This window comes from Balaenoptera borealis (assembly GCF_965194805.1).
Source record: "Balaenoptera borealis genome assembly, chromosome: 3".
Classification (NCBI taxonomy): domain Eukaryota; kingdom Metazoa; phylum Chordata; class Mammalia; order Artiodactyla; family Balaenopteridae; genus Balaenoptera; species Balaenoptera borealis.
The window spans coordinates 169,111,363-169,133,477 of NC_138866.1; the positions used below are offsets into that span (position 1 = coordinate 169,111,363).

Here is a 22,115-nt window from a genome sequence, read left to right on the forward strand (position 1 = left end):
TATAGTTTTCTGCATACAGGCCTTTTGTCTCTTTAGGTAGGTTTATGCCTAGGTATTTTATTCTTTTTGTTGCAGTGGTAAATGGGAGTGTTTCCTTAATTTCTCTGTCAGATTTTTCATCATTAGTGCATAGGAATGCAAGAGATTTCTGTGCATTAATTTTGTATCCTGCTACTTTACCAAATTCATTGCTTAGCTCTAGTAGTTTTCTGGTAGCATCTTTAGGATTCTCTATGTATAGTATCATGTCATCTGCAAGCAGTGACAGTTTTACTTCTTCTTTTCTGATTTGGAGTCCTTTTATTTCTTTTTCTTTTTCTTCTCTGATTGCTGTGGCTAAAAATTCCAAAGCTGTGTGTTGAGAGTGGGCAACCTTGTCTTGTTCCTGATCTTAGTGGAAATGGTTTCAGTTTTTCACCATTGAGAATGATGTTGGCTGTGGGTTTGTCATATATGGCCTTTATTATGTTGAGGTAAGTTCCTTCTATGCCTACCTTCTGGGGAGTTTTTCAAAATCAGAAATGGGTGTTGAACTTTGTTGAAAGCTTTTTCTGCATCTACTGAGATGTTCATATGGTTTTTATTCTTCAATTTATTTATATGGTTTATCACATTGATTGATTTGTGTATATTGAAGAATCCATGCATTCCTGGGATAAATCCCACTTGATCATTGTGTATGATCCTTTTAATGTGCTGTTGGATTCTGTTTGCTAGTATTTTGTTGAGGATTTTTGCATCTATGTTCATCAGTGATATTGACCTGTAGTATTCTTTTTTTGTGACATCTTTGTCTGGTTTTGATATCAAGGTGATGGTGGCCTCGTAGAATGAGTTTGAGAGTGTTCCTCTCTCTGCTATATTTTGGAAGGGTTTCAGAAGGATAGGTGTTAGCTCTTCTCTAAAGGTTTGATAGAATTTGCCTGTCGAGCCATCTTGTCCTGGGCTTTTGTTTGTTGGAAGATTTTGAACCACACTTTCCATTTCAGTGCTTGTGAATTGTCTGTTTATGTTTTCTATTTCTTCCTGGTTCAGACTTGGAAGGTTGTGTTTTTCTAGGAATTTGTCCATTTCTTCCAGGTTGTCCATTTTATTGGCATATCACTGCTTGTAGTAATCTCTCATGATCCTTTGTATTTCTGCCGTGTCAGTCATTTTTTCTCCTTTTTCATTTCTAATTCTGTTGATTTGAGTCTTTTCCCTTTTTTTTTTCACACACACACACTGTATTTGATTTTTACAAGAGATAAATAAACTGACACCAAGCATTGTAAATGGATGACCACAACAAATGCAGCAATGATTGCAATTACCAAACACGAAACACACTCATACTATGTCATAATATTGACATTCAGTCCAGTAATCCTCCACTGTAACAGCTCCTTTACTTTGCAGTGAAAATTGATTTGTACATTTTTTGCCTCTGAGTCCTTGTGGGATTTTTTTTTTTTAATTCAAACAGAAAGTCACAAAAATTATAATCATCCTCAGTTCACTCAGTCCCATGTAACTAATTTTTTTTTCATCTTGATCTTTTGTTAGCACTTTTATGAATTCATCAGTTTTCCATTAGAGTTCTGAAAATGCTTATTCATTCAGTTTAGCAGTATAGTCAGTTACCAGAAACCTGTACTTGTCAGAGTCTTTTCCATGAATTCCTTGAAGATGAAACCCTTTTATAGGAACATATTTGCAAAAGCATCAGAGTACACCTAGAACTGTCTGTAAATGACAAAAGACTTAAAAATGACCATGGTTAAAGATTTGATGAAAATTCATAATGCAATTGACAAGGAAAATTAGTTATTTCTGAGATATACATTTTAAAGTCATAACTAGAATTCTGACTTATAACATTATACCAGAACATATAAGATTTTTAGAAATTTCATGTAATGTCTGAAACATTTACATTAACATATTTCCATACAAATAACCGAAAGAAAGTTTAGTATTAGTTGGGTTTTTTTTGTTGTTTGTTTGTTTTTTTATACTACAGGTTCTTATTAGTCATCAGTTTTATACACATCAGTGTATACATGTCAGTCCCAATTGCCCAATTCATCACACCACCACCCCCACCGCCCCACCACTTTTCCCCCTTGGTGTCCATACGTTTGTTCTCTACATCTGTGTCTCAACTTCTGCCCTGCAAACCAGTTCATCTGTACCATTTTTCTAGGTTCCACATACACGCGTTAATATACGAGATTTCTTTTTCTCTTTCTGACTTACTTCACTCTGAATGACATTCTCTCTATCTATCCATGTCTCAACAAATGACTCAGTTTCGTTCCTTTTTATGGCTGAGTAATATTCCATTCTATATATGTACCACATCTTCTTTATCCATTCATCTGTTGATGGGCATTTAGGTTGCTTCCATGACCTGGCTATTGTAAATAGTGCTGCAATGAACATTGGGGTGCATGTGTCTTTTTGAATTATGGTTTTCTCTGGGTATATGCCTGGTAGTGGGATTGCTGGATCATATGGTACTTCTATTTTTAGTTTTTTAAGAACCTCCATACTGTTCTCCATAGTGGCTGTATCAATTTACATTCCCAGCAACAGTGCAAGAGGGTTCCCTTTTCTCCACACCCTCTCCAGCATTTGTTGTTTGTAGATTTTCTGATGATGCCCATTCTAACTGGTGTGAGGTGATATCTCGTAGTTTTGATTTGCATTTCTCTAATAATTAGTGATGTTGAGCATCTTTTCATGTGCTGCTTGGCCATCTGTATGTCTTCCTTGGAGAAATGTCTATTTAGGTCTTCTGCCCATTTTTGGATTGGGTTGTTTGTTTTTTTAATATTGAGCTGCGTGAGCTGTTTATATATTTTGGAGATTAATCCTTTGTCCGTTGATTCGTTTGCAAATATTTTCTCCCATTCTGAGGGTTGTCTTTTCGTTTTGTTTATGGTTTCCTTTGCTGTGCAAAAGCTTTGAAGTTTCATTAGGTCCCATTTGTTTATTTTTGTTTTTATTTCCATTACTCTAGGAGGTGGATCAAAAAAGATCTTGCTGTGATTGATGTCAAAGAGTGTTCTTCCTATGCTTTCCTCTAAGCGTTTTATAGTGTCTGTCTTACATTTAGGTTTTTAATCCATTTTGAGTTTATTTTTGTGTATGGTGTTAGGGACTGCTCTAATTTCATTCTTTTACATGTAGCTGTCCAGTTTTCCCAGCACCACTTATTGAAGAGACTGTCTTTTCTCCACTGTATATCTTTGCCTCCTTTGTCATAGATTAGTTGACCATAGGTGTGTGGGTTTATCTCTGGGCTTTCTATCTTGTTCCATTGATCTATGTTTCTGTTTTTGTGCCAGTACCATATTGTCTTGATTACTGTAGTTTTGTAGTATAGTCTGAAGTCTGGGAGTCTGATTCCTCCAGCTCCGTTTTTTTCCCTCAAGAATGTTTTGTCTATTAGGGGTCTTTTGTGTTTCCATACAAATTTTAAGTTGATTTGTTCTAGTTCTGTAAAAAATGCCATTGGTAATTTGATAGGGATTGCATTGAATCTGTAGATTGCTTTGGGTAGTATAGTCATTTTCACAATATTGATACTTCCAATCCAAGAACATGGTATATCTCTCCATCTGTTTGTATCATCCTTAATTTCTTTCATCAGTGTCTTACAGTTTTCTGCATACAGGTCTTTTGTCTCCCTAGGTAGGTTTATTCCTAGGTATTTTATTCTTTTTGTTGCAGTGGTAAATGGGAGTGTTTCCTTAATTTCTCTTTCAGATGTTTCATCATTAGTATATAGGAATGCAAGAGATTTCAATGCATTAATTTTGTATCCTGGAACTTTACCAGATTCATTGATTAGCTCTAGTAGTTTTCTGGTGGCATATTTAGGATTCTCTATGTATAGTATCATGTCATCTGCAAACAGTGACAGTTTTACTTCTTCTTTTCCAATTTGTATTCCTTTTATTTCTTTTTCTTCTCTGATTGCCGTGGCTAGGACTTCCAAAACTAGGTTGAATAATAGTGGTGAGAGTGGACATCCTTGTCTTGTTCCTGATCTTAGAGGAAATGCTTTCAGTTTTTCACCATTGAGAATGATGTTTGCTGTGGGTTTGTTGTATATGGCCTTTATTATGTTGAGGTAGGTTCCCTCTATGCCCACTTTCTGGAGAGTTTTTATCATAAATGGGTGTTGAATTTTGTCAAAAGCTTTTTCAGCATCTATTGAGATGATCATATGGTTTTTATTCTTCAGTTTGTTAATATGGTGTATCACATTGATTGATTTGTGTATATTGAAGAATCCTTGCATCCCTGGGATAAATCCCACTTGTTCATGGTGTATGATCCTTTTAATGTGTTGTTGGATTCTGTTTGCTAGTATTTTGTTGAGGAATTTTGCATCTGTATTCATCAGTGACATTGGTCTGTAATTTTCTTTTTTTTGTAGTATCTTTGTCTGGTTTTGGTATCAGGGTGATGGTGGCCTCATAGAATGAGTTTGGGAGTGTTCCTTTCTCTGCAATTTTTTGGAAGAGTTTGAGAAGGATGGGTGTTAACTCTTCTCTAAATGTTTGATAGAATTCACCTGTGAAGCCATCTGGTCCTGGACTTTTGTTTGTTGGAAGATTTTTAATCACAATTTCAATTTCATTTCTTGTGATTGGTCTGTTCATATTTTCTATTTCTTCCTGGTTCAGTCTTGGAAGGTTTTACCTTTCTAAGAATTTGTCCATTTCTTCCAGGTTGTCCATTTTATTGGCATAGAGTTGCTTGTAGTAGTCTCTTAGGATGTTTTGTATTTCTGCAGTGTCTGTTGTAACTTCTCCTTTTTCATTTCTAATTTTATTGATTTGAGTCCTCTCCCTCTTTTTCTTGATGAGTCTGGCTAATGGTTTATCAATTTTGTTTATCTTCTCAGAGAACCAGCTTTTATTTTTATTGATCTCTGCTATTGTTTTCTTTGTTTCTATTTCATTTATTTCTGCTCTGATCTTGATGATTTCTTTCCTTCTGCTAACTTTGGGTTTTGTTTGTTCTTCTTTCTCTAGTTCCTTTAGGTGTAAGGTTAGATTGTTTACTTGAGACTTCTCTTGTTTCTTGAGGTAGGCTTGTATAGCTATAAACTTCCCTCTTAGAACTGCTTTTGCTGCATCCTATAGGTTTTGGATCGTCGTGTTTTCATTGTCATTTGTCTCTAGGTATTTTTTGATTTCCTCTTTGATTTCTTCAGTGATCTCTCTGTTATTTAGTAGTGTATTGTTTAGCCTCCATGTGTTTGTATTTTTCACAGATTTTTTCCTGTAATTGATATGTAGTCTCATAGCATTGTGGTCGGAGGAGATACTTGATACGACTTCAGTTTTCTTAAATTTACCAAGGCTTGATTTGTTACCCAGGATATGATCTATCCTGGAGAATGTTCCATGAGCAATTGAGAAGATAGTGTATTCTGTTGTTTTTGGATGCAATGTCCTATAAATATCAATTAAGTCCATCTTGTTTAATGTATCATTTAAAGCTTGTGTTTCCTTATTTATTTTCATTTTGGATGATCTGTCCATCGGTGAAAGTGGGGTGTTAAAGTCCCCTACTATGATTGTGTTACTGTTGATTTCCCCTTTTATGGCTGTTAGCATTTGCCTTATGTATGGAGGTGCTCCTATGTTGGGTGCATAAATATTTACAATTGTTATATCTTCTTCTTGGATTGATCCCTTGATCATTATGTTGTGTGCTTTTTTGTCTCTTGTAGTAGTCTTTGTTTTATAGTCTGTTTTGTCTGATATGAGAATTGCTACTCCAGCTTTGTTTTGATTTCCATTTGCATGGAATATCTTTTTCCATCCCCTCACTTTCAGTCTGTATGTTTCCCTAGGTCTGAAGTGGGTCTCTTGTGGACAGCATATGTACGGGTCTTGTTTCTGTATCCATTCAGCCAGTCTATGTCTGTTGGTTGGAGCATTTAATCCATTTATATTTAAGGTAATTATCGATATGTGTGTTCCTAGTACCATTTTCTTAATTATTTTGGGTTTGTTATTGTAGGTGTTTTCTTTCTCTTTTGTTTCCTGCCTAGAGAAGTTCCTTTAGCATTTTTTGTAAAGCTGGTTTGGTGGTGCTGAATTCTCTTATCTTTTGCTTGTCTATAAACGTTTTACTTTCTCTGTCAAATCTGAATGAGATACTTGTTGGGTAGAGTAATCTTGGTTTTAGATTTTTCTCTTTCATCACTTTAAATATGTCATGCCACTCCCTTCTGGCTTGCAGATTTTCTGCTGAAAGATCAGCTGTTAACCTCATGGGATTCCCTTGTATGTTATTTGTTGCTTTTAGTTTAGTGCTTTTAATATTTTTTCCTTGTATTTAATTTTTGATAATTTGATTAGTATGTGTCTTGGCGTGTTTCTCTTTGGATTTATCCTGTATGGGACTCTCTGTGCTCTCTGGACTTGATTGACTATTTCCTTACCCAAGCTAGGGAAGTTTTCAACTATAATCTCTTCAAATATTTTCTCAGTCCCTTTGTTTTTCTTCTTCTTCTGGGTCCCCTATAATTCGAATGTTGGTGCATTTAATGTTGTCCCAGAGGTCTCTGAGGCTGCCCTCACTTCTTTTAATTCTTTTTTCTTTATTCTGCTCTGTGGTAATTATTTCCACTATTTTATCTTTTGGGTCACTTATCCGTTCTTCTGCCCCAGTTATTCTGCTATTGATTTCTTCTAGAGAATTTTTAGTTTCATTTATTGTGTTGTTCACCATTGTTTGTTTACTCTTTAGTACTTCTAGGTCCTTGTTAAACATTTCTTGTATTTTCTCCAATCTATTTCCAAGATTTAGATCAACTTTACTATCATTATTCTGAATTGTTTTTCATTTAGACTGCCTGTTTCCTCTTCATTTGTTTTGTCTGGTGGGTTTTTACCTTGCTTCTTCATGTGCTGTGTATTTCTCTGTCTTCTCATTTTGCTTAACTTACCGTGTTTGGGGTCTCCTTTTTGCAGGCTACAGTTTCGTTTTTCCCGTTGTTTTTGGTGACTGCCCCCAGTGGGTAATATTGGTTCAGTGGGTTTTGTAGGCTTCCTGGCGGAGGGGACTGGTGCCTGTGTTCTGATGGATGAGGCTGGATCTTGTCTTTTTGGTGTGTAGGACCACGTCCAGTGGTGTGTTTTGGTGTGTCTGTGAACTTATTATGATTTTAGGCAGCCTCTCTGCTAATGGGTGTGTTTGTGTTCCTGTCTTGCTCGTTGTTTGGCATAGGGTGTCCAGCACTGTAGCTTGCTGGTCATTGAATGGAGCTGGGTCTTCACGTTGAGATGGAGATCTCTGAGAGAGCTTTTGCCATTTGATATTATGTGTGGGCGGGAGGTCTGTGGTGGACCAATGTCCTGAACTCGGCTCTCCCACCTCAGAGGCTCAGGCCTGACACCCAGCCAGAGCACCAAGACCCTTTCAGCCACACAGCTCAGAAGAAAAGGGAGAAAAAGAAAGAAAGAAAAATAAAATAAAATAAAGTTATTAAAATAAAATGTAAAAAATATATTATTAAAAATAAAAAATTTAAGAAGTAATAAAAAGAAAGAAAAAAGAGAGCAAACAAACAAAAAACAAATCCACCAATGATAAGAAGTGCTAAAAACTATACTAAAAAAAAAAAAGAAATGGACAGACAGATCCCCAGGACAAATGGTAAAAGCAAAGGTATACAGACAAAATCCCACGAAGAAGCATCCACATACACACTCACAAAAGGGGAAAAAAGGAAAAATATATATATAAAAAAAAAAGGAGGAGAGCAACCAAATCAAAAAACAAATGTACCAGTGATAATAAGCTCTAAATACTAAACTAAGATAAACATAAAACCAGAAACAGTTAGATGCAGAAAGCAAACCCCAAGTCAACAGTTGCTCCCAAAGCCCACCAGCTCAATTTTGGGATGATTCGTTTTCTATTCAGTTATTCCACAGATGCAGGGTACATCAGTTTGACTGGAGATTTAATCCACTGCTCCTGAGGCTGCACAGAGAGATTTCGGTTTCTCGTCTTTGTTCGCACAGCACCTGGGGTTCAGCTTTGGATTTGGACCCGCCTCTTTGTGTAGGTCACCTGAGGATGTCTCTTCCCGCCCAGACATTACGGGGGTAAAGTAGCAGCTGATTTGGGGGCTCTGGCTCACTCAGGCCAGGGGGAGGGAGGGGTACGGAATGCGGGGCGAGCCTGTGGTGGCAGAGGCTGGCGTGACGTTGCAAGAGTCTGAGGCATGCTGTGTGTTCTCCCGGGAAAGTTGTCCCTGGATCATGGGACCCTGGCAGTGGCAGGTTGCACAGCCTCCCGGGAGGGGAGGTGTGGATAGTGACCTGTGCTTGCACACAGGCTTCTTGGTGGCTGCAGCCGCAGCTGCAGCCTTAGCATTTCATGCCTGTCTCTGGTGTCCACGCTGATAGCTGTGGCTCGTGCCCATCTCTGGAGCTCATTTAGGTGGTGCTCTGAATCCCCTCTCCTTGCACACCCCGGAACAATGGTCTCTTGCCTCTTAGGCAGGTCCAGGCTTTTCTTGGACTACCTCCCGGGTAGCTGTGGCACACTAGCCCCCTTCAGGCTGTGTTCACGCAGCCAACCCCAGTCCTCTCCCTGGGATCTGATCTCTGAAGCCCGAGCCTCAGCTCCCAGCCCCCGCCCGCCCCAGCGGGTGAGCAGAGAAGCCCCTCAGGCTGGTGAGTGCTGGTCAGCAGCGATCCTCTGTGCGAGAATGTCTTCACTTTGCCCTCTGCACACCTGTTGCTGCACTTTCCTCCATGGTTCCGAAGCTTACCCCCTGCCCAACCCCCGTCTCCACCAGTGAAGGGGCTTCCTAGTGTGTGGAAACTTTTCCTCATTCCCAGCTCCCTCCCAGAGATGCAGGTCCCATCCCTATTCTTTTGTCTCTGTTTTTTCTTTTTTCTTTTGCCCTACCCAGCTATGTAGGGAGTTTCTTGCCTTTTGGGAAGTCTGAGGTCTTCTGCCAGCGTTCAGTTGGTGTTCTGTAGGAGCTGTTCCTCATGTAGATGTATTTTTGATGTATTTGTGGAGAGGTAGGTGATCTCCACGTCTTACTCCTCTGCCATCTTGAAGCTATCTCTCCAAATTTGCTTTTTAAACCTGGTTTGTGAGCCAAATTAACCCAAGTAGGTTTCTTTTAGCATCTATTATTAGAACAGTATAATAATTTTATAATTTTGATACGGAATAGAAAATCATCTGATATGTGATGGAGTTAGCACTTGCCTGAATATAGAGATTGAATTGGATTGAATTTTGAGTGGCGAAGAGGGAAGATGGGAGAATGAGCAGGACCTCTACTATAAAAATTGAATTATAAACTATAAGAATGGCACATTTTCTTAATTGATCTGTCATAAAATCACTGAAGTTTGGAATTTTCAGGGTTTTGTAAAACTAAATGGGGTTCCAAAGAAGATGAAAGAAAATCACTTAGTAGGCAGTTAAGTGACTCCTAGATCATAGGACTTAAGGAGAACAGAACTGTGTAGTTGGAAACATAATTCTGTCATTTGAGGCATTGTACTCTCTTGAAATCCAATATTATTGGTGTATATGGGGGTGGGAGGTGGTATTTTAAGCCATCAGGCATTTAAGTCCTCCTGTGAGGGATTGATCAGGCATGGGGCTGAGACACCCTGTGTCCCTGCCTTTAGTGGCGAGTGCTGTGCAGAATGAGAACCCCCGGCCACCAATAATGCATCCAATTTGTTGTGGATGTTCAGGTGTCATTAATTACTATAGAGAAGTTTCTAGTTTATTTCTTATACTTTTTTTTTTTTTTTTACATCCCTGTGTCTCTCTCTTTTTTCAATAACAACAAGAGCAACAAAACAGAGCCAAGAGTGCCTTTGAAGGGACTGAGTCACATTGACTAGATGCTGACGGATGGGCTTGCTGAAGTCCCTCTGCACGCTTGTCTAAACTTTAAGGACTGAGATGGGACTCTTGTCTCTGTATAAACTTTAGCAGTATTTATACGTCTTTTCCAACTTTGAAACAGAGTGGATGGTAAAAGAGTCTTAAGCTGTCTTTGTCAGGCATTGTGCCTTCTTATATTTAACTGTCTCTGTCTTTCAGTCAAGGTCTTTATTAGTAGCACAAGGGAGATTTTGATGCTGGGCAGAGGAGAAACTTGCTGCTTGTAGGTTAAACCTTTTAAAATAACTTCTTTGCTTTTCTCAGCTGTCCATTCCCAAATAGCATACTATGGGGGTTGATGATTAAATATGTGTAGTAGATAAACATAAAACTTAAAATTCCCGAATATATTATCTCCAGGGCATTTCAGCTTCAGCAGAGGCAGCGAGGTTATTCACCTGCACACTTGAAAATGCAGCAGTATCTTCAACCAAAGCAGATGCACGTGTAGCATATTAATTTGTTTCTCTAAATACTTTATTGCTGACTTGAAAACAGTGCTTCTACCTTAAAGGCTTTGTAAAAAATTAGAAAACCCTATGACTCTCTTGGGATCCTTTGGCTACACCAGTCTTTAAGATTGTAGGTATGTTTTAGTTCTGTCCTGTCAGCAAGTGAACAGATGTTCATTTGCTTTTGTTGAGCTGGGCCACAGAGATGTGCAGTGCTTGGAATATTGCCTGCCACCATGTAGTAGCTCTTTCCTAAAAAGCTTTAGCAAGAGGCTTATTTGAGGGCATTTTGTAATCAGCGTCTCCAAGCAATATCTGCTGCCTCATAAATCTACAGGCCTCCGAGAATTATTCTGCTTTTTGCAATTTCTCCTCCATTGTGCCTTCTGATAGTTTTAAAGCCGTTTATGCTTCCTTTAGAAATACCCAAATAGTAGATTTTAATCCTGGCTGGACCCTGGCTTAGCATGGGTTTCTGAGAAAGCCTCTGGATCTGGCTCTTGTGTGTGGGCTTTGTCACCTTCATCTGTAAAGGACTAGGTCCATTTCTTAGTAAACCTGAATCGTATGTTAATTTCTGAGAGAATAAACAAGGAATGGTGTTTACACATTTAGTCCACAAAGATGGCAGCATTTCAGAAAGTTTCTGAAGATGTTTAAGGAATAGCATCTAGCATTGATTGATCACTTACTATGTGTAAAGCACTGCATTTAGTCCTTCATGTATATTATCTTATTGACCCTTCACGGCAGTCCTCTGAACTATAATTTACCCCACTGTTCACATTTGTATTATAAGCTTTAGAGAATGAAATAACCTACCAAATCCCATATAAGATTAGAACCTAGGATAGTTTGATTTCAGATCTCAATCATTTAGTCACTGAGCCGTGATAATTTTGTATCATGTTGAAGCAGTATAAGGATTTATAAAATATAGAAAAAAAATTCCAACCTCTAGATTTGGTCAGATCTAATGTGACTCATTAAATATTCTTTTGTCTGCTGTGTTAGATGAAACATTACTATGCATTGCATGATGCTGATCAACTGCAATCACATTTCTCAAAATTGCAGATATAAGCAATTAATTTTACTATTGTCTTCAAATATTCATAGAAGCAAAGAATATAGGCTAAATGTACAGCAAAAATTTAGTCTCAAATTCAAGTGAAAAATTCCCTCATCCATGTTTTTTTCTGGTTCTTGAAGGGAGTTCACCTGTTGGTTTTATGGGTAGGAAGGAATGAATACTATGTTACTAATTATATCACTGACTATGGTTTGCAAGTTGAATGTCTGGATTCTTGAGAAGTCAGTGCCTGAATTTTAAAAAGGTACTGAAGCATTTTTAATATGCTACTATCTACTTGTTATTTCTTTGATATTCCATTTAGAAATGCCAGAGAGTTCTCACCACTCTCCTATTCAGAAACAATAGGCTTTATTGATATGAACAAAAGATGTTACTAATAATAATAAACTGTTAATGTTACTCTCAAACTTTTCAAAATCATAATCTGAGAGACATTTTATCTTTTAATTCAAGAATACTTACTGTGTGAACACATGATGGAGAAAAGATTACTGTCATCTTTTTGTGTTTCACGTGTTTGCTTGAGAAATAATATTGAATGTGTACTACTAATTAAGAAAACTTTCACACGGTAACTATAACTACAAGGGTTTCTGTTCGTGTAGTTATTAGTGTAATCCAAGTGAGTTTATGTCCATTATTCACCTACCATCAAAGTTTCCTCTAAGATTTAAATCAAGTGTTCTGAGCCCTAAGCTTCGCTTCAAAAGCCATCTTCTCTTAAAATGTTTGGTGTGAAAGGAATTTGTCTCATGTTTGTTGTTTGTTTGTTTATTTATTTTATTATTATTTTTAAAACATCTTTATTGGAGTATAATTGCTTTACAATGGTGTGTTAGTTTCTGCTTTATAACAAAGTGAATCAGCTATACATATACATATATCCCCATATCTCCTCCCTTTTGCGTCTCCCTCCCTCCCACCCTATCCCACCCCTCTAGGTGGTCACAAAGCTGATCTCCCTGTGCTATGCAGCTGCTTCGCACCAGCTATCTATTTTACATTTGGTAGTGTATATATGTCCATGCCACTCTCTCACTTAGTCCCAGCTTACCCTTCCCTCTCCCCGGGTCTTCAGGTCCATTCTCTACGTCTGTGTCTTTATTCCTGTCCTGCCCCTAGGTTCTTCAGAACCATTTTTTTTTTGTTTGTTTAGATTCCATATATATGTGTTAACATACAATATTTGTTTTTCTCTTTCTGACTTACTTCACTCTGTATGACAGACTCTAGGTCCATCCAATTCACTACAAATAAATCAATTTCATTTCTTTTATTGCTGAGTAATATTCCATTGTATATATGTGCCACATCTTCTTCATCCATTCATCAGTCGATGGACACTTAGGTTGCTTCCATGTCCTGGCTATTGTAAATAGAGCTGCAATGAACATTGTGGTACGTGACTCTTTTTGAATTATGGTTTTCTCAGGGTATATGCCCTGTAGTGAGATTGCTGGGTCATATGGTATTTCTATTTTTAGTTTTTAAAGGACTCTCCATACTGTTCTCCATAGTGGCTGTGTCAATTTACACTCCCACCAGCAGTGCAAGAGGGTTCCCTTTTCTCCACACCCTCTCCAGCATTTATTGTTTCTAGATTTTTTAATGATGGCCATTCTGACTGGGGTGAGGTGATATCTCATTGTAGTTTTTAGGTCTTCTGCCCATTTTTGGACTGGATTGTTTGTTTTTTAGATATTGAGCTGCATGAGCTGCTTATATATTTTGGAGATTAATCCTTTGTCAGTTGCTTCGTTTGCAAATATTTTCTCCCATTCTGAGGATTGTCTTTTCGTCTTGTTTATGGTTTCCTTTGCTGTGCAAAAGCTTTTAAGTTTAATTAGGTCCCATTTGTTTATTTTTGTTTTTATTTCCTTTTCTCTAGGAGGTGGGTCAAGAAGGATCTTGCTGTGATTTATGTCATAGAGTGTTCTGCCTATGTTTTCCTCTAAGAGTTTTATAGTGTCTGGCCTTACAGTTAGGTCTCTAATCCATTTTGAGTTTATTTTTGTGTATGGTGTTAGGGAGTGTTCTAATTTCATTCTTTTACTTGTAGCTGTCCAGTTTTCCCAGCACCACTTATTGAAGAGGCTATCTTTTCTCCATTGTATATTCTTGCCTCCTTTATCAAGAATAAGGTGATCATATGTGCATGGGTTTGTCTCTGGGCTTTCTATCCTGTTCCATTGATCTGTATTTCTGTTTTTGTGCCAGTACCATACTGTCTTGATTACTGTAGCTTTGTAGTATAGTCTGAAGTCAGGGAGCCTGATTCCTCCAGGTCCGTTTTTCTTTCTCAAGATTGCTTTGGCTATTCGGGTCTTTTGTGTTTCCATACAAATTTTAAGACTTTTTGTCTTAGTTCCATGAAAAATGCCATTGGTAGTTTGATAGGGATTGCACTGAATCTGTAGGTTGCTTTGGGTAGTATAGTCATTTTCACAGTGTTGATTCTTCCAATCCAAGAACATGGTATGTCTCTCCATCTGTTTGTATCATCTTTAATTTCTTTCATCAGTGTCTTATAGTTTTCTGAATACTGGTCTTTTGTTTCCCTAGGTAGGTTTATTCCTAGATATTTTGTTCTTTTTATTGCAATGGTAAATGTGAGTGTTTCCTTAATTTTTCTTTCAGAATTTTCATCATTAGTGTATAGGAATGCAAGAGCTTTCTGTGCATTAATTTTGTATCCTGCTACTTTACCAAATTCATTGATTAGTTCTAGTAGATTTCTGGTAGCATCTTTAGGATTCTCGATGTATAGTATCATGTCATCTGCAAACAGTGACAGCTTTACATCCTCTTTTCCGATTTGGATTCCTTTTATTTCTTTTTCTTCTCTGATTGCTGTGGCTAAAACTTCCAAAACTATGTTGAATAATAGTGGTGAGAGTGGACAACCTTGTCTTGTTCCTGATCTTAGAGGAAATCATGTCAGTTTTTCACCATTGGGAATGAAGTTGGCTGTGGGTTGTTCATATATGGCCTTTACTATGTTGAGGTAAGTTCCCTCTATGCCAACTTTCTGTAAGGTTTTTATCATAAATGGGTGTTGAATTTTGTCAAAAGCTTTTTCTGCATCTATTGAGATGATCATATGGTTTTTCTCCTTCAATCTATTAATATGGTGTATGACATTGATTGATTTGCATATATTGAAGAATCCTTGCATTCCTGCGATAAACCCCACTTGATCATTGTGTATGATCCTTTTAATGTGTTGTTGGATTCTGTTTGCTAGTATTTTGTTGAGGATTTTTGCATCTATGTTCATCAGTGTTATTGGCCTGTAGTTTTCTTTCCTTGTGGCATCATTGTCTTTCTTTGTGACATCTTTGTTTTGGTATCAGGGTGATGGTGGCCTCATAGAATGAATTGGGAAATGTTCCTCCCTCTGCTATGTTTTGGAAGAGTGTGAGAAGAATAAGTGTTAGCTCTTCTGTAAATGTTTGATAGAATTCACCTGTGAAGCCATCTGGTCCTGGGCTTTTGTTTGTTGGAAGATTTTGAATCACAGTTTCAATTTCAGTGTTTGTGGTTGGTCTGTTTACATTTTCTGTTTCTTCATGGTTTAGTCTAGGGAGGTTGTGCTTTTCTAAGAATTTCTCCATTTCTTCCAGCTTGTCCAATTTATTGGCATATAGTTGCCTGTAGTAATCTCTCATGATCCTTTGTACTTCTGCTGTGTCAGTTGTTACTTCTCCTTTTTCATTTCTAATTCTGTTGATTTGAATCTTCTCCCTTTTTTTTTTTGATGAGTCTGGCTAATGGTTTATCAATTTTGTTTATCTTCTCAAAGAACCATCTTTTAGTCTTATTGATCTTTGCTATTGTTCCCTTCATTTCTTTTTCATTTATTTCTGACCTGTTCTTTATGATTTCTTTCCTTCTGCTAACTTTAAGGTTTTTTTGTTCTTTCTCTAATTGCTTTAGGTGTAAGTTTAGGTTGTTTATTTGAGATGTTTCTTGTTTCTTGAGGTAGGATTGTATTGCTGTAAAATTTGCTCTTAGAATTGCTTTTGCTGCATCCCATAGGTTTTGGGTCGTCGTGTTTTCATTGTCATTTGTTTCTAGGTATTTTTTGATTTCCTCTTTGATTTCTGCAGTGATCTCTTGGTTATTTAGTAGTGTATTGTTTAGCCTCCATATGTTTGTGTTTTTTACAGATTTTTTCCTGTAATTGATATCTAGTCTCATAGTGTTGTGGTTGGAGGAGATACTTGATATGATTTCAATTTTCTTAAATTTACCAAGACTTGACTTGTGACCCAAGATATGATCTGTCCCGGAGAATATTCCATGAGCACTTGAGAAGAAAGTGTATTCTGTTGTTTTTGGACGCAATGTCCTATAAATATCAATTAAGTTCATCTTGTTTAATGTATCATTTACAGCTTGTGTTTCCTTATTTATTTTCATTTTGGATGATCTGTCCATTGGTGAAAGTGGTGTGTTAAAGTACCCTACACTGATTGTGTTACTGTCGATTTCCCCTTTTATGGCTGTTAGCATTTGCCTTATGTATGGAGGTGCTCCTATTCTGGGTGCATAAATATTTACAATTGTTATATCTTCTTCTTGGATTGATCCCTTGATCATTATGTTGTATGCTTCTTTGTCTCTTGTAGTAGTCTTTGTTTTATACTCTATTTTGTCTGATATGAGAATTGCTACTCCAGCTTTGTTTTGATTTCCATTTGCATGGAATATCTTTTTCCATCCCCTCACTTTCAGTCTGTATGTGTCCTAGGTCTGAAGTAGGTCTCTTGTAGACAGCATGTATACAGGTTTTGTTTTTGTATCCATTCAGCCGGTCTATATCTTTTGGTTGGAGCATTTAATCCATTTACATTTAAGGTAGTTATTGATATGTATGTTCCTATTACCATTTTCTTAACTATTTTGGGTTAGTTTTTGTAGGTCTTTTACTTCTCTTGTGTTTCCTGCCTAGAGAAGTTCCTTTAGCATTTGTTGTAAAGCTGGCTTGGTGGTGCTGAATTCTCCTAGCTTTTGCTTGTGTTTAAGCTTTTGATTTCTCCATTGAATCTGAATGAGATCTTTGCTGGGTAGGGTAATCTTTGTTGTAGGTTTTTCCCTTTCATCACTTTAAATATGTCCTGCCACTCCCTTCTGGCTTGCAGAGGTTCTGCTGAAAGATCGGCTGTTAACCTTATGGGGATTCCCTTGTATGTTATTTGTTGCTTTTCCCTTGCTGCTTTTAATATTTTTTCTTTGTGTTAATTTTTTGATAGTTTGATTAATATGTGTCTTGGTGTGTTTCTCCTTGGATTTATCTTGTATGGGACTCTCTGCACTTCCTGGACTTGATTGGCTATTTCCTTACCCATATTAGGGAATTTTCAACTATAATCTCTTCAAATATTTTTTCAGTCTGTTTCTTTTTCTCTTCTTCTTGGACCCCTATAATTTGAATGTTGGTGCATTTAATGTTGTCCCAGAGGTCTCTGTGTCTCATGTTTATTTTTGCATCAGTGCAGGCCATACCTGACTTTGTGATTTTGCCAGACTCGTAACTCCATTACCTGTGTTGTGATCTGCTTTTATTTTGCTACTTTGCTATTCTTTTTTTTTGGCCATGCCCCCGGCCTGAGGGATCTTTGTTTCCTGACCAGGGATCGAACCCTTGCCTCCTGCAGTAGAAACACAGGGTCCTAACCACTGGACCACCAGAAAATTCCCTTTTCTTTTCTTTATTTCACCTAACACAGAAAAAGTGAGGTGGGGATGTTTGGAAATCCTTATTTGCCAAAGTTTTGGAGAAAACAAAGAATGTTAATCACTTTTCTTAGAAACACAACTACCATATTACAAACACAGCTTCTGACTACAGGGCCTCTCTTTTTAGAAAATTATCATGGGGTTCCACTTTCTTTAGCTCATTCAACCTATCCCTCTTTGCAGAATCCCAGCCAAAATCCCTGGAAAATCTTTTTGTTAAATACATTTAACTGGAGTATCTCATTGTGCCTGGTGGGTCTTCTGTTTCACAGCCACACAGATCCATTAGTAATTTACAGTTAGAGAAATAGTTCTTTACCTAAGGAAAACGTTTCCTCTTTCTGTGCCGGTGGGCTCAAAAGGCAGCTGATTTTCATACTAACATTTCTTCAGTTGAATCCAATAAATACATACTGCAAACTCTGGTGAGGAGAGGATTGAAGGTAAGAAGGTAATTTAAAATCTACTTCATTAGATCAGGTGTGAAGATATACAAGTGGAAACAAGGATGGAAAGGAGGGGGTGTTAATAGGTCCTGACTGATTGGACATGTGACTGGAGGAGAAAGTCATTCCGAAGGTCATTTTAGAGTTTTGAACACTGAAGTTTTGAGCAGTCTTCTGAAGTTTTGAGTGTCAGGGGAGAGGTCCAAGTTCAGGAGAAAGAACGTTATGAATCAGAAGTAACTTCACGTCATTGGAGTGAAAATATCCAGCAGGCTATGGAGATGTGGGAGGAGCGCTCAAGAGAGAGGTTGACATTCCTGATGTAAATTTGTCATCAGCCTGGGTGACAGTTAAAGCCCTGAGGGTGAATGGGTTTGCAGGAAGGGTGTAGAGGAAAAAAGAAGAGACTGGTGATTAGTTAACACTTATTTCCACTTCTCTCTTTAATTGTGGCTGCTACAGGTATTTGCTTAGTTTGCCAAGAACTAGGGAGTATATCTATGTGAGAAAGCTTTCAAGAAGAATAAAGTTAATCTGTAGAGAATAGATTTTTTTTTAATTGGTAGACACTATTCATCCAATAGCTTAAATATTTTAATCACTATGTTATAATAATAGCTAACACTAATGCCAACTATAGGCCAAGTGCAATTGTACATGTAATAACTCATTTATCCTTACATAAACCTTATCATATAGGTAATAACTTATTATTTTTATCAGTACCTTTTTACAAAGAAAACTGAGGCACAGAGATAGTAAGTACCTTCTCCAAGGTCTTCTTGCTATGAAGTGGTGTATCTGGGATCTGAATTCAAGGAGTCTGGTTCCAAATATACACTTTAATCACTGTGCTATATTGGCCTCATATGAAATATCCCTATGTAACAAACTTTGATAGACCTTTTCCAGCATGGTCCTGACTTATAATTAGTCACATGGTTATTCTGTTTTATGTGAAGAGGAGATGACTTTCTGGGGGCTACATATTGACGGTTTGCTGGACACATTATGGATGTTTCTTATATTTTTAATAGACTAGTAGATAGCATCTGGTTCAAGAAGAAATGTATTAGTACATCTTGTTGTACAGAAACAAAAGAGAATGCAGCACAGAAAAATGCAGACCATCTGTTAAGCTAAGAAGCAGTGTGATGTTTTGACATAATAAAATGTTTATATTATGAACAAGGCTGAGCAATGCACACAGGTTTAATGCATCCATGAATTAAGCCTCACACATCATTGGTATTCATTAGTGAAAGTGGGATAATACTTTCCACCAACACACCAGTTTTCTATTGATTTAAGTAATTAGGATTACTTGATCTTTCCAAGTTTCTAGATTCATTATACCAGACTATTTCCTGGTGGAGACTGGGCTGGCTTCATATCACAATATAACATTCAGTCATTTTAACAATAAGTCACTGAACAACGATTTCCAGTCAGTGTCCCAAGCTATGTCTAGATGATGGCAGAAAATGTGCAGGAGGATACCACAAGGTCATCCAAGGCAGGACTGTGAGTAAAATTCAGAGAACCAGAGGTGGAAATGGAGCACAGATGAAAAATGCCAAGAATCAAGAGTTCAAGATGGAGCATGGGTCCAAGAACTGGTAAATACTAAATAGTATGAACGCATAGGAACCAAACTCAGGAGATGATATGGGGCAGAAACCAGGTGACTGTTGCTTCATTTCACAAACATGTTACCTAACCTAGACATGTGGGATAGAGATGACTGTACATTTTCTTGTTCTTCAGAATGTATGTTTAGATCTCTTTCCACTTGGAATTGGCATGGTCACCTAAGTGCTTCTAGGAAGTGACATGTTTCTCATTTGTAGGCTCTGTGCTATAAGACTGTGAGGTAGTAATGTTCCTTGCTCTTTGTTTTTGTTTTATTTCATTTTTCTTATCCAGGTTGTTTTTGAAGGCCAGATGATTTCAACTCATGAACAGGATGAAGTCATAGCTATTGATGATATATCCTTCAGCTCAGGCTGCTTGCCTGCAAATGGTAAGAACTTTTTCTTATTTTGATCCTTATTGTATAATTAATCCAGTGCAGTTTAAATATTGTGTAATGACTTTGATCTGCTCTTTATTTTTACTTAATGCTTTAGAGTGAGCTATTTTCCATTGTTCTAATACACTGTGTAACAATGACTAGATTTATGCTAGAGGTGAAGATGGTATTTTTCACTGCTGATGCTATAAAGAGCTGAAAGGTGTAATTTAGTCTCAGATTTGGAACCTTGTAGCAACGTTTACACTGTTTAGTTAAATCTTACCCAGCGAACTCTATGCCTTCTAGGAGATTGGGAGAAAACTGGCCTCCAGAGACTTGAAATTGTCTTCTTGGAGAATCAATTTGACTATGCCACTGAAAGACACAGATGGAGAAATATATTAATTATAATCTATTTTCTATTTAGACTGAAACAACTAGATCAATAAACCACACAGATCTAAAAAGTTATCCATATCGGTCCCTTGACTATATTAACTGTATAATATTCAATTCACCAGTCACATTGTTCTCAATAGAAATGTTCAATGTTTAAAATATAAATTGGTAATGATAAAATTAACTTAGTCGAATAAGCAATAACTATACATATTCAGATATATGTGATTATAGATATTTGATATTTTTCCTTTTGAAATTTTATTATGATATAGTAGAATAAAGATAGCTATTTTGTAGAGAGTATTCCCAGTTCTAATTTTGTACAAAGATATGGTAGTCGTGGTAAAAAATATTCCAGTAACAGAAGAGGTGGATTGGTCTACCTAAGAGAAATCAAGGAAACTTGATAAAGGGTGTTTGTATTGCACTTTGATGTTTAAAAAGCACTCCTACTGTTATGATAAGAGCTTACAGGTATGTGTCTTTTGCCACTCAAACCAAGATAAGGTTTTACAGGAGCTGATGACAGCACCTTCTAAACACTGGAACACATAAAAGTCTCTTTCATCTTTGTACTGTCAGTTCTCAGTATATGTTAGTAAGAAATCATGATAGGATAAATTGAAACATAGGTAAATTGAAATGGAGAACTTTAAAGGAACAGACTATAACCTCCACCCATTCCTAGAAGTAAATAATTTAAGTATAAACATCAGTGCCTTTTCACTAAAAGAAGATAATATTTATTAGATTTATCAGAAGAGAATCAATATTACCAGTGTAGAATACATTATTAACTCCAGACAAAGCATGATCTGCCATTCAAATGTCCCCTAATAATTCCTCTTCTGTTACCCTGCATAGTTGTTCCTGAGGCCAGAGCACAGCCTGCTTATGCTTGATTTTTAATGAGACACCTAGTCCCTGACCCTGATCACTTCAGCAGGGCCTTTATATATCTCAGTTTTATAGTTTCTGCAGAAATTGAGGTCTGCCAAACAAAATGATCCCTAATAGTTCTATTTATTGCCCGGTCTGGCTGATCACCCTCAAAGGAGAATAAAGCAGTGAAATCAGCTATTGGCTGGACTTTCTGAACCATCAGGAAGTTAGGAACTGGCTGTTGCTATTGAAACTTTGTTTACATTACAGATTTACACAGAAGAATGCTTGGGTTGTGCTTGGGACTTGAGATCGCTTGTAATAGGACTCTGCTATCATTTCAGACATGAACTTACTCTTCATCTTTGGCTCTGGGAACCAAAGCCATTTCCCTAATTACCCATGATCCATACACTGGGACAGACGCCGGTGTAGATGGGCCATAATAATTATTCAGAAGACGACTGCCAGATTTTTAGTTATCACTTAAAAGAACTCCTTAAAATCACTATAGAAGTAAAAAAAAAAGCAATAGTAGTGGGAGTGAGAGCATCAGAAAGTTGGACATTCAAGGAAAAGTTGTGGTCACATAGAAAAATATTGGAGTCTACAATTTCTAAGAATAGTTCTAGGTAGTGTTATCACCGTATTATTTTGAGGTGGTGTGGAAATAAAGTTTACTGAAGATGAGACATGAACTTTAAAGCTAAATTATTGGGCAGGCCTTTTACATGGATATTAAAGTTATACAATATTACAAGGTAAGGGCCTAGAGAAGAAGACTTTGAAATCCAAGACTGAAGTGTTAAGTGAATATGGAAATCAGATCTCCTGCATGGATGACACAGGGCTATAAGTTGGATGTCATGGGCCAAGATGTTTTTGCAACATGGAAGAATGAATCATTGTATAGAAGCAACATTGGGGATTTAGAAGGATGGCAATTTTAATTTTAGGACTTTTGTTTTATGGGGCATTGGAAAAGAAGGTCTCCCCTTGGGAGAGCTACAAAGGAAGTGGTGTCTTTTTGGGGAAAGCCAGTACTCAGGTAAGGTCACAGAGTGTTCTTTGACTCTTTGAAGGTGAGAGTGCAAGAGTTTTGTTTTTCAAATAGAAGGAGGATTGAGGGGATATTTAAA

General features: G+C 37.2%; 1 protein-coding gene across 1 annotated transcript in view; it reads left to right on the top strand.

Moving 5' to 3' along the window:
* MALRD1 (MAM and LDL receptor class A domain containing 1) overlaps nt 1–22,115 on the top strand; it is a 638,500-nt gene that overhangs the window by 60,208 nt on the left and 556,177 nt on the right. Inside the window, exon 5 of the mRNA XM_082385765.1 lies at nt 19,605–19,701. Within this exon, the coding sequence (XP_082241891.1) occupies nt 19,605–19,701 (97 nt within the window). The remainder of the gene's footprint in view (nt 1–19,604; nt 19,702–22,115) is intronic.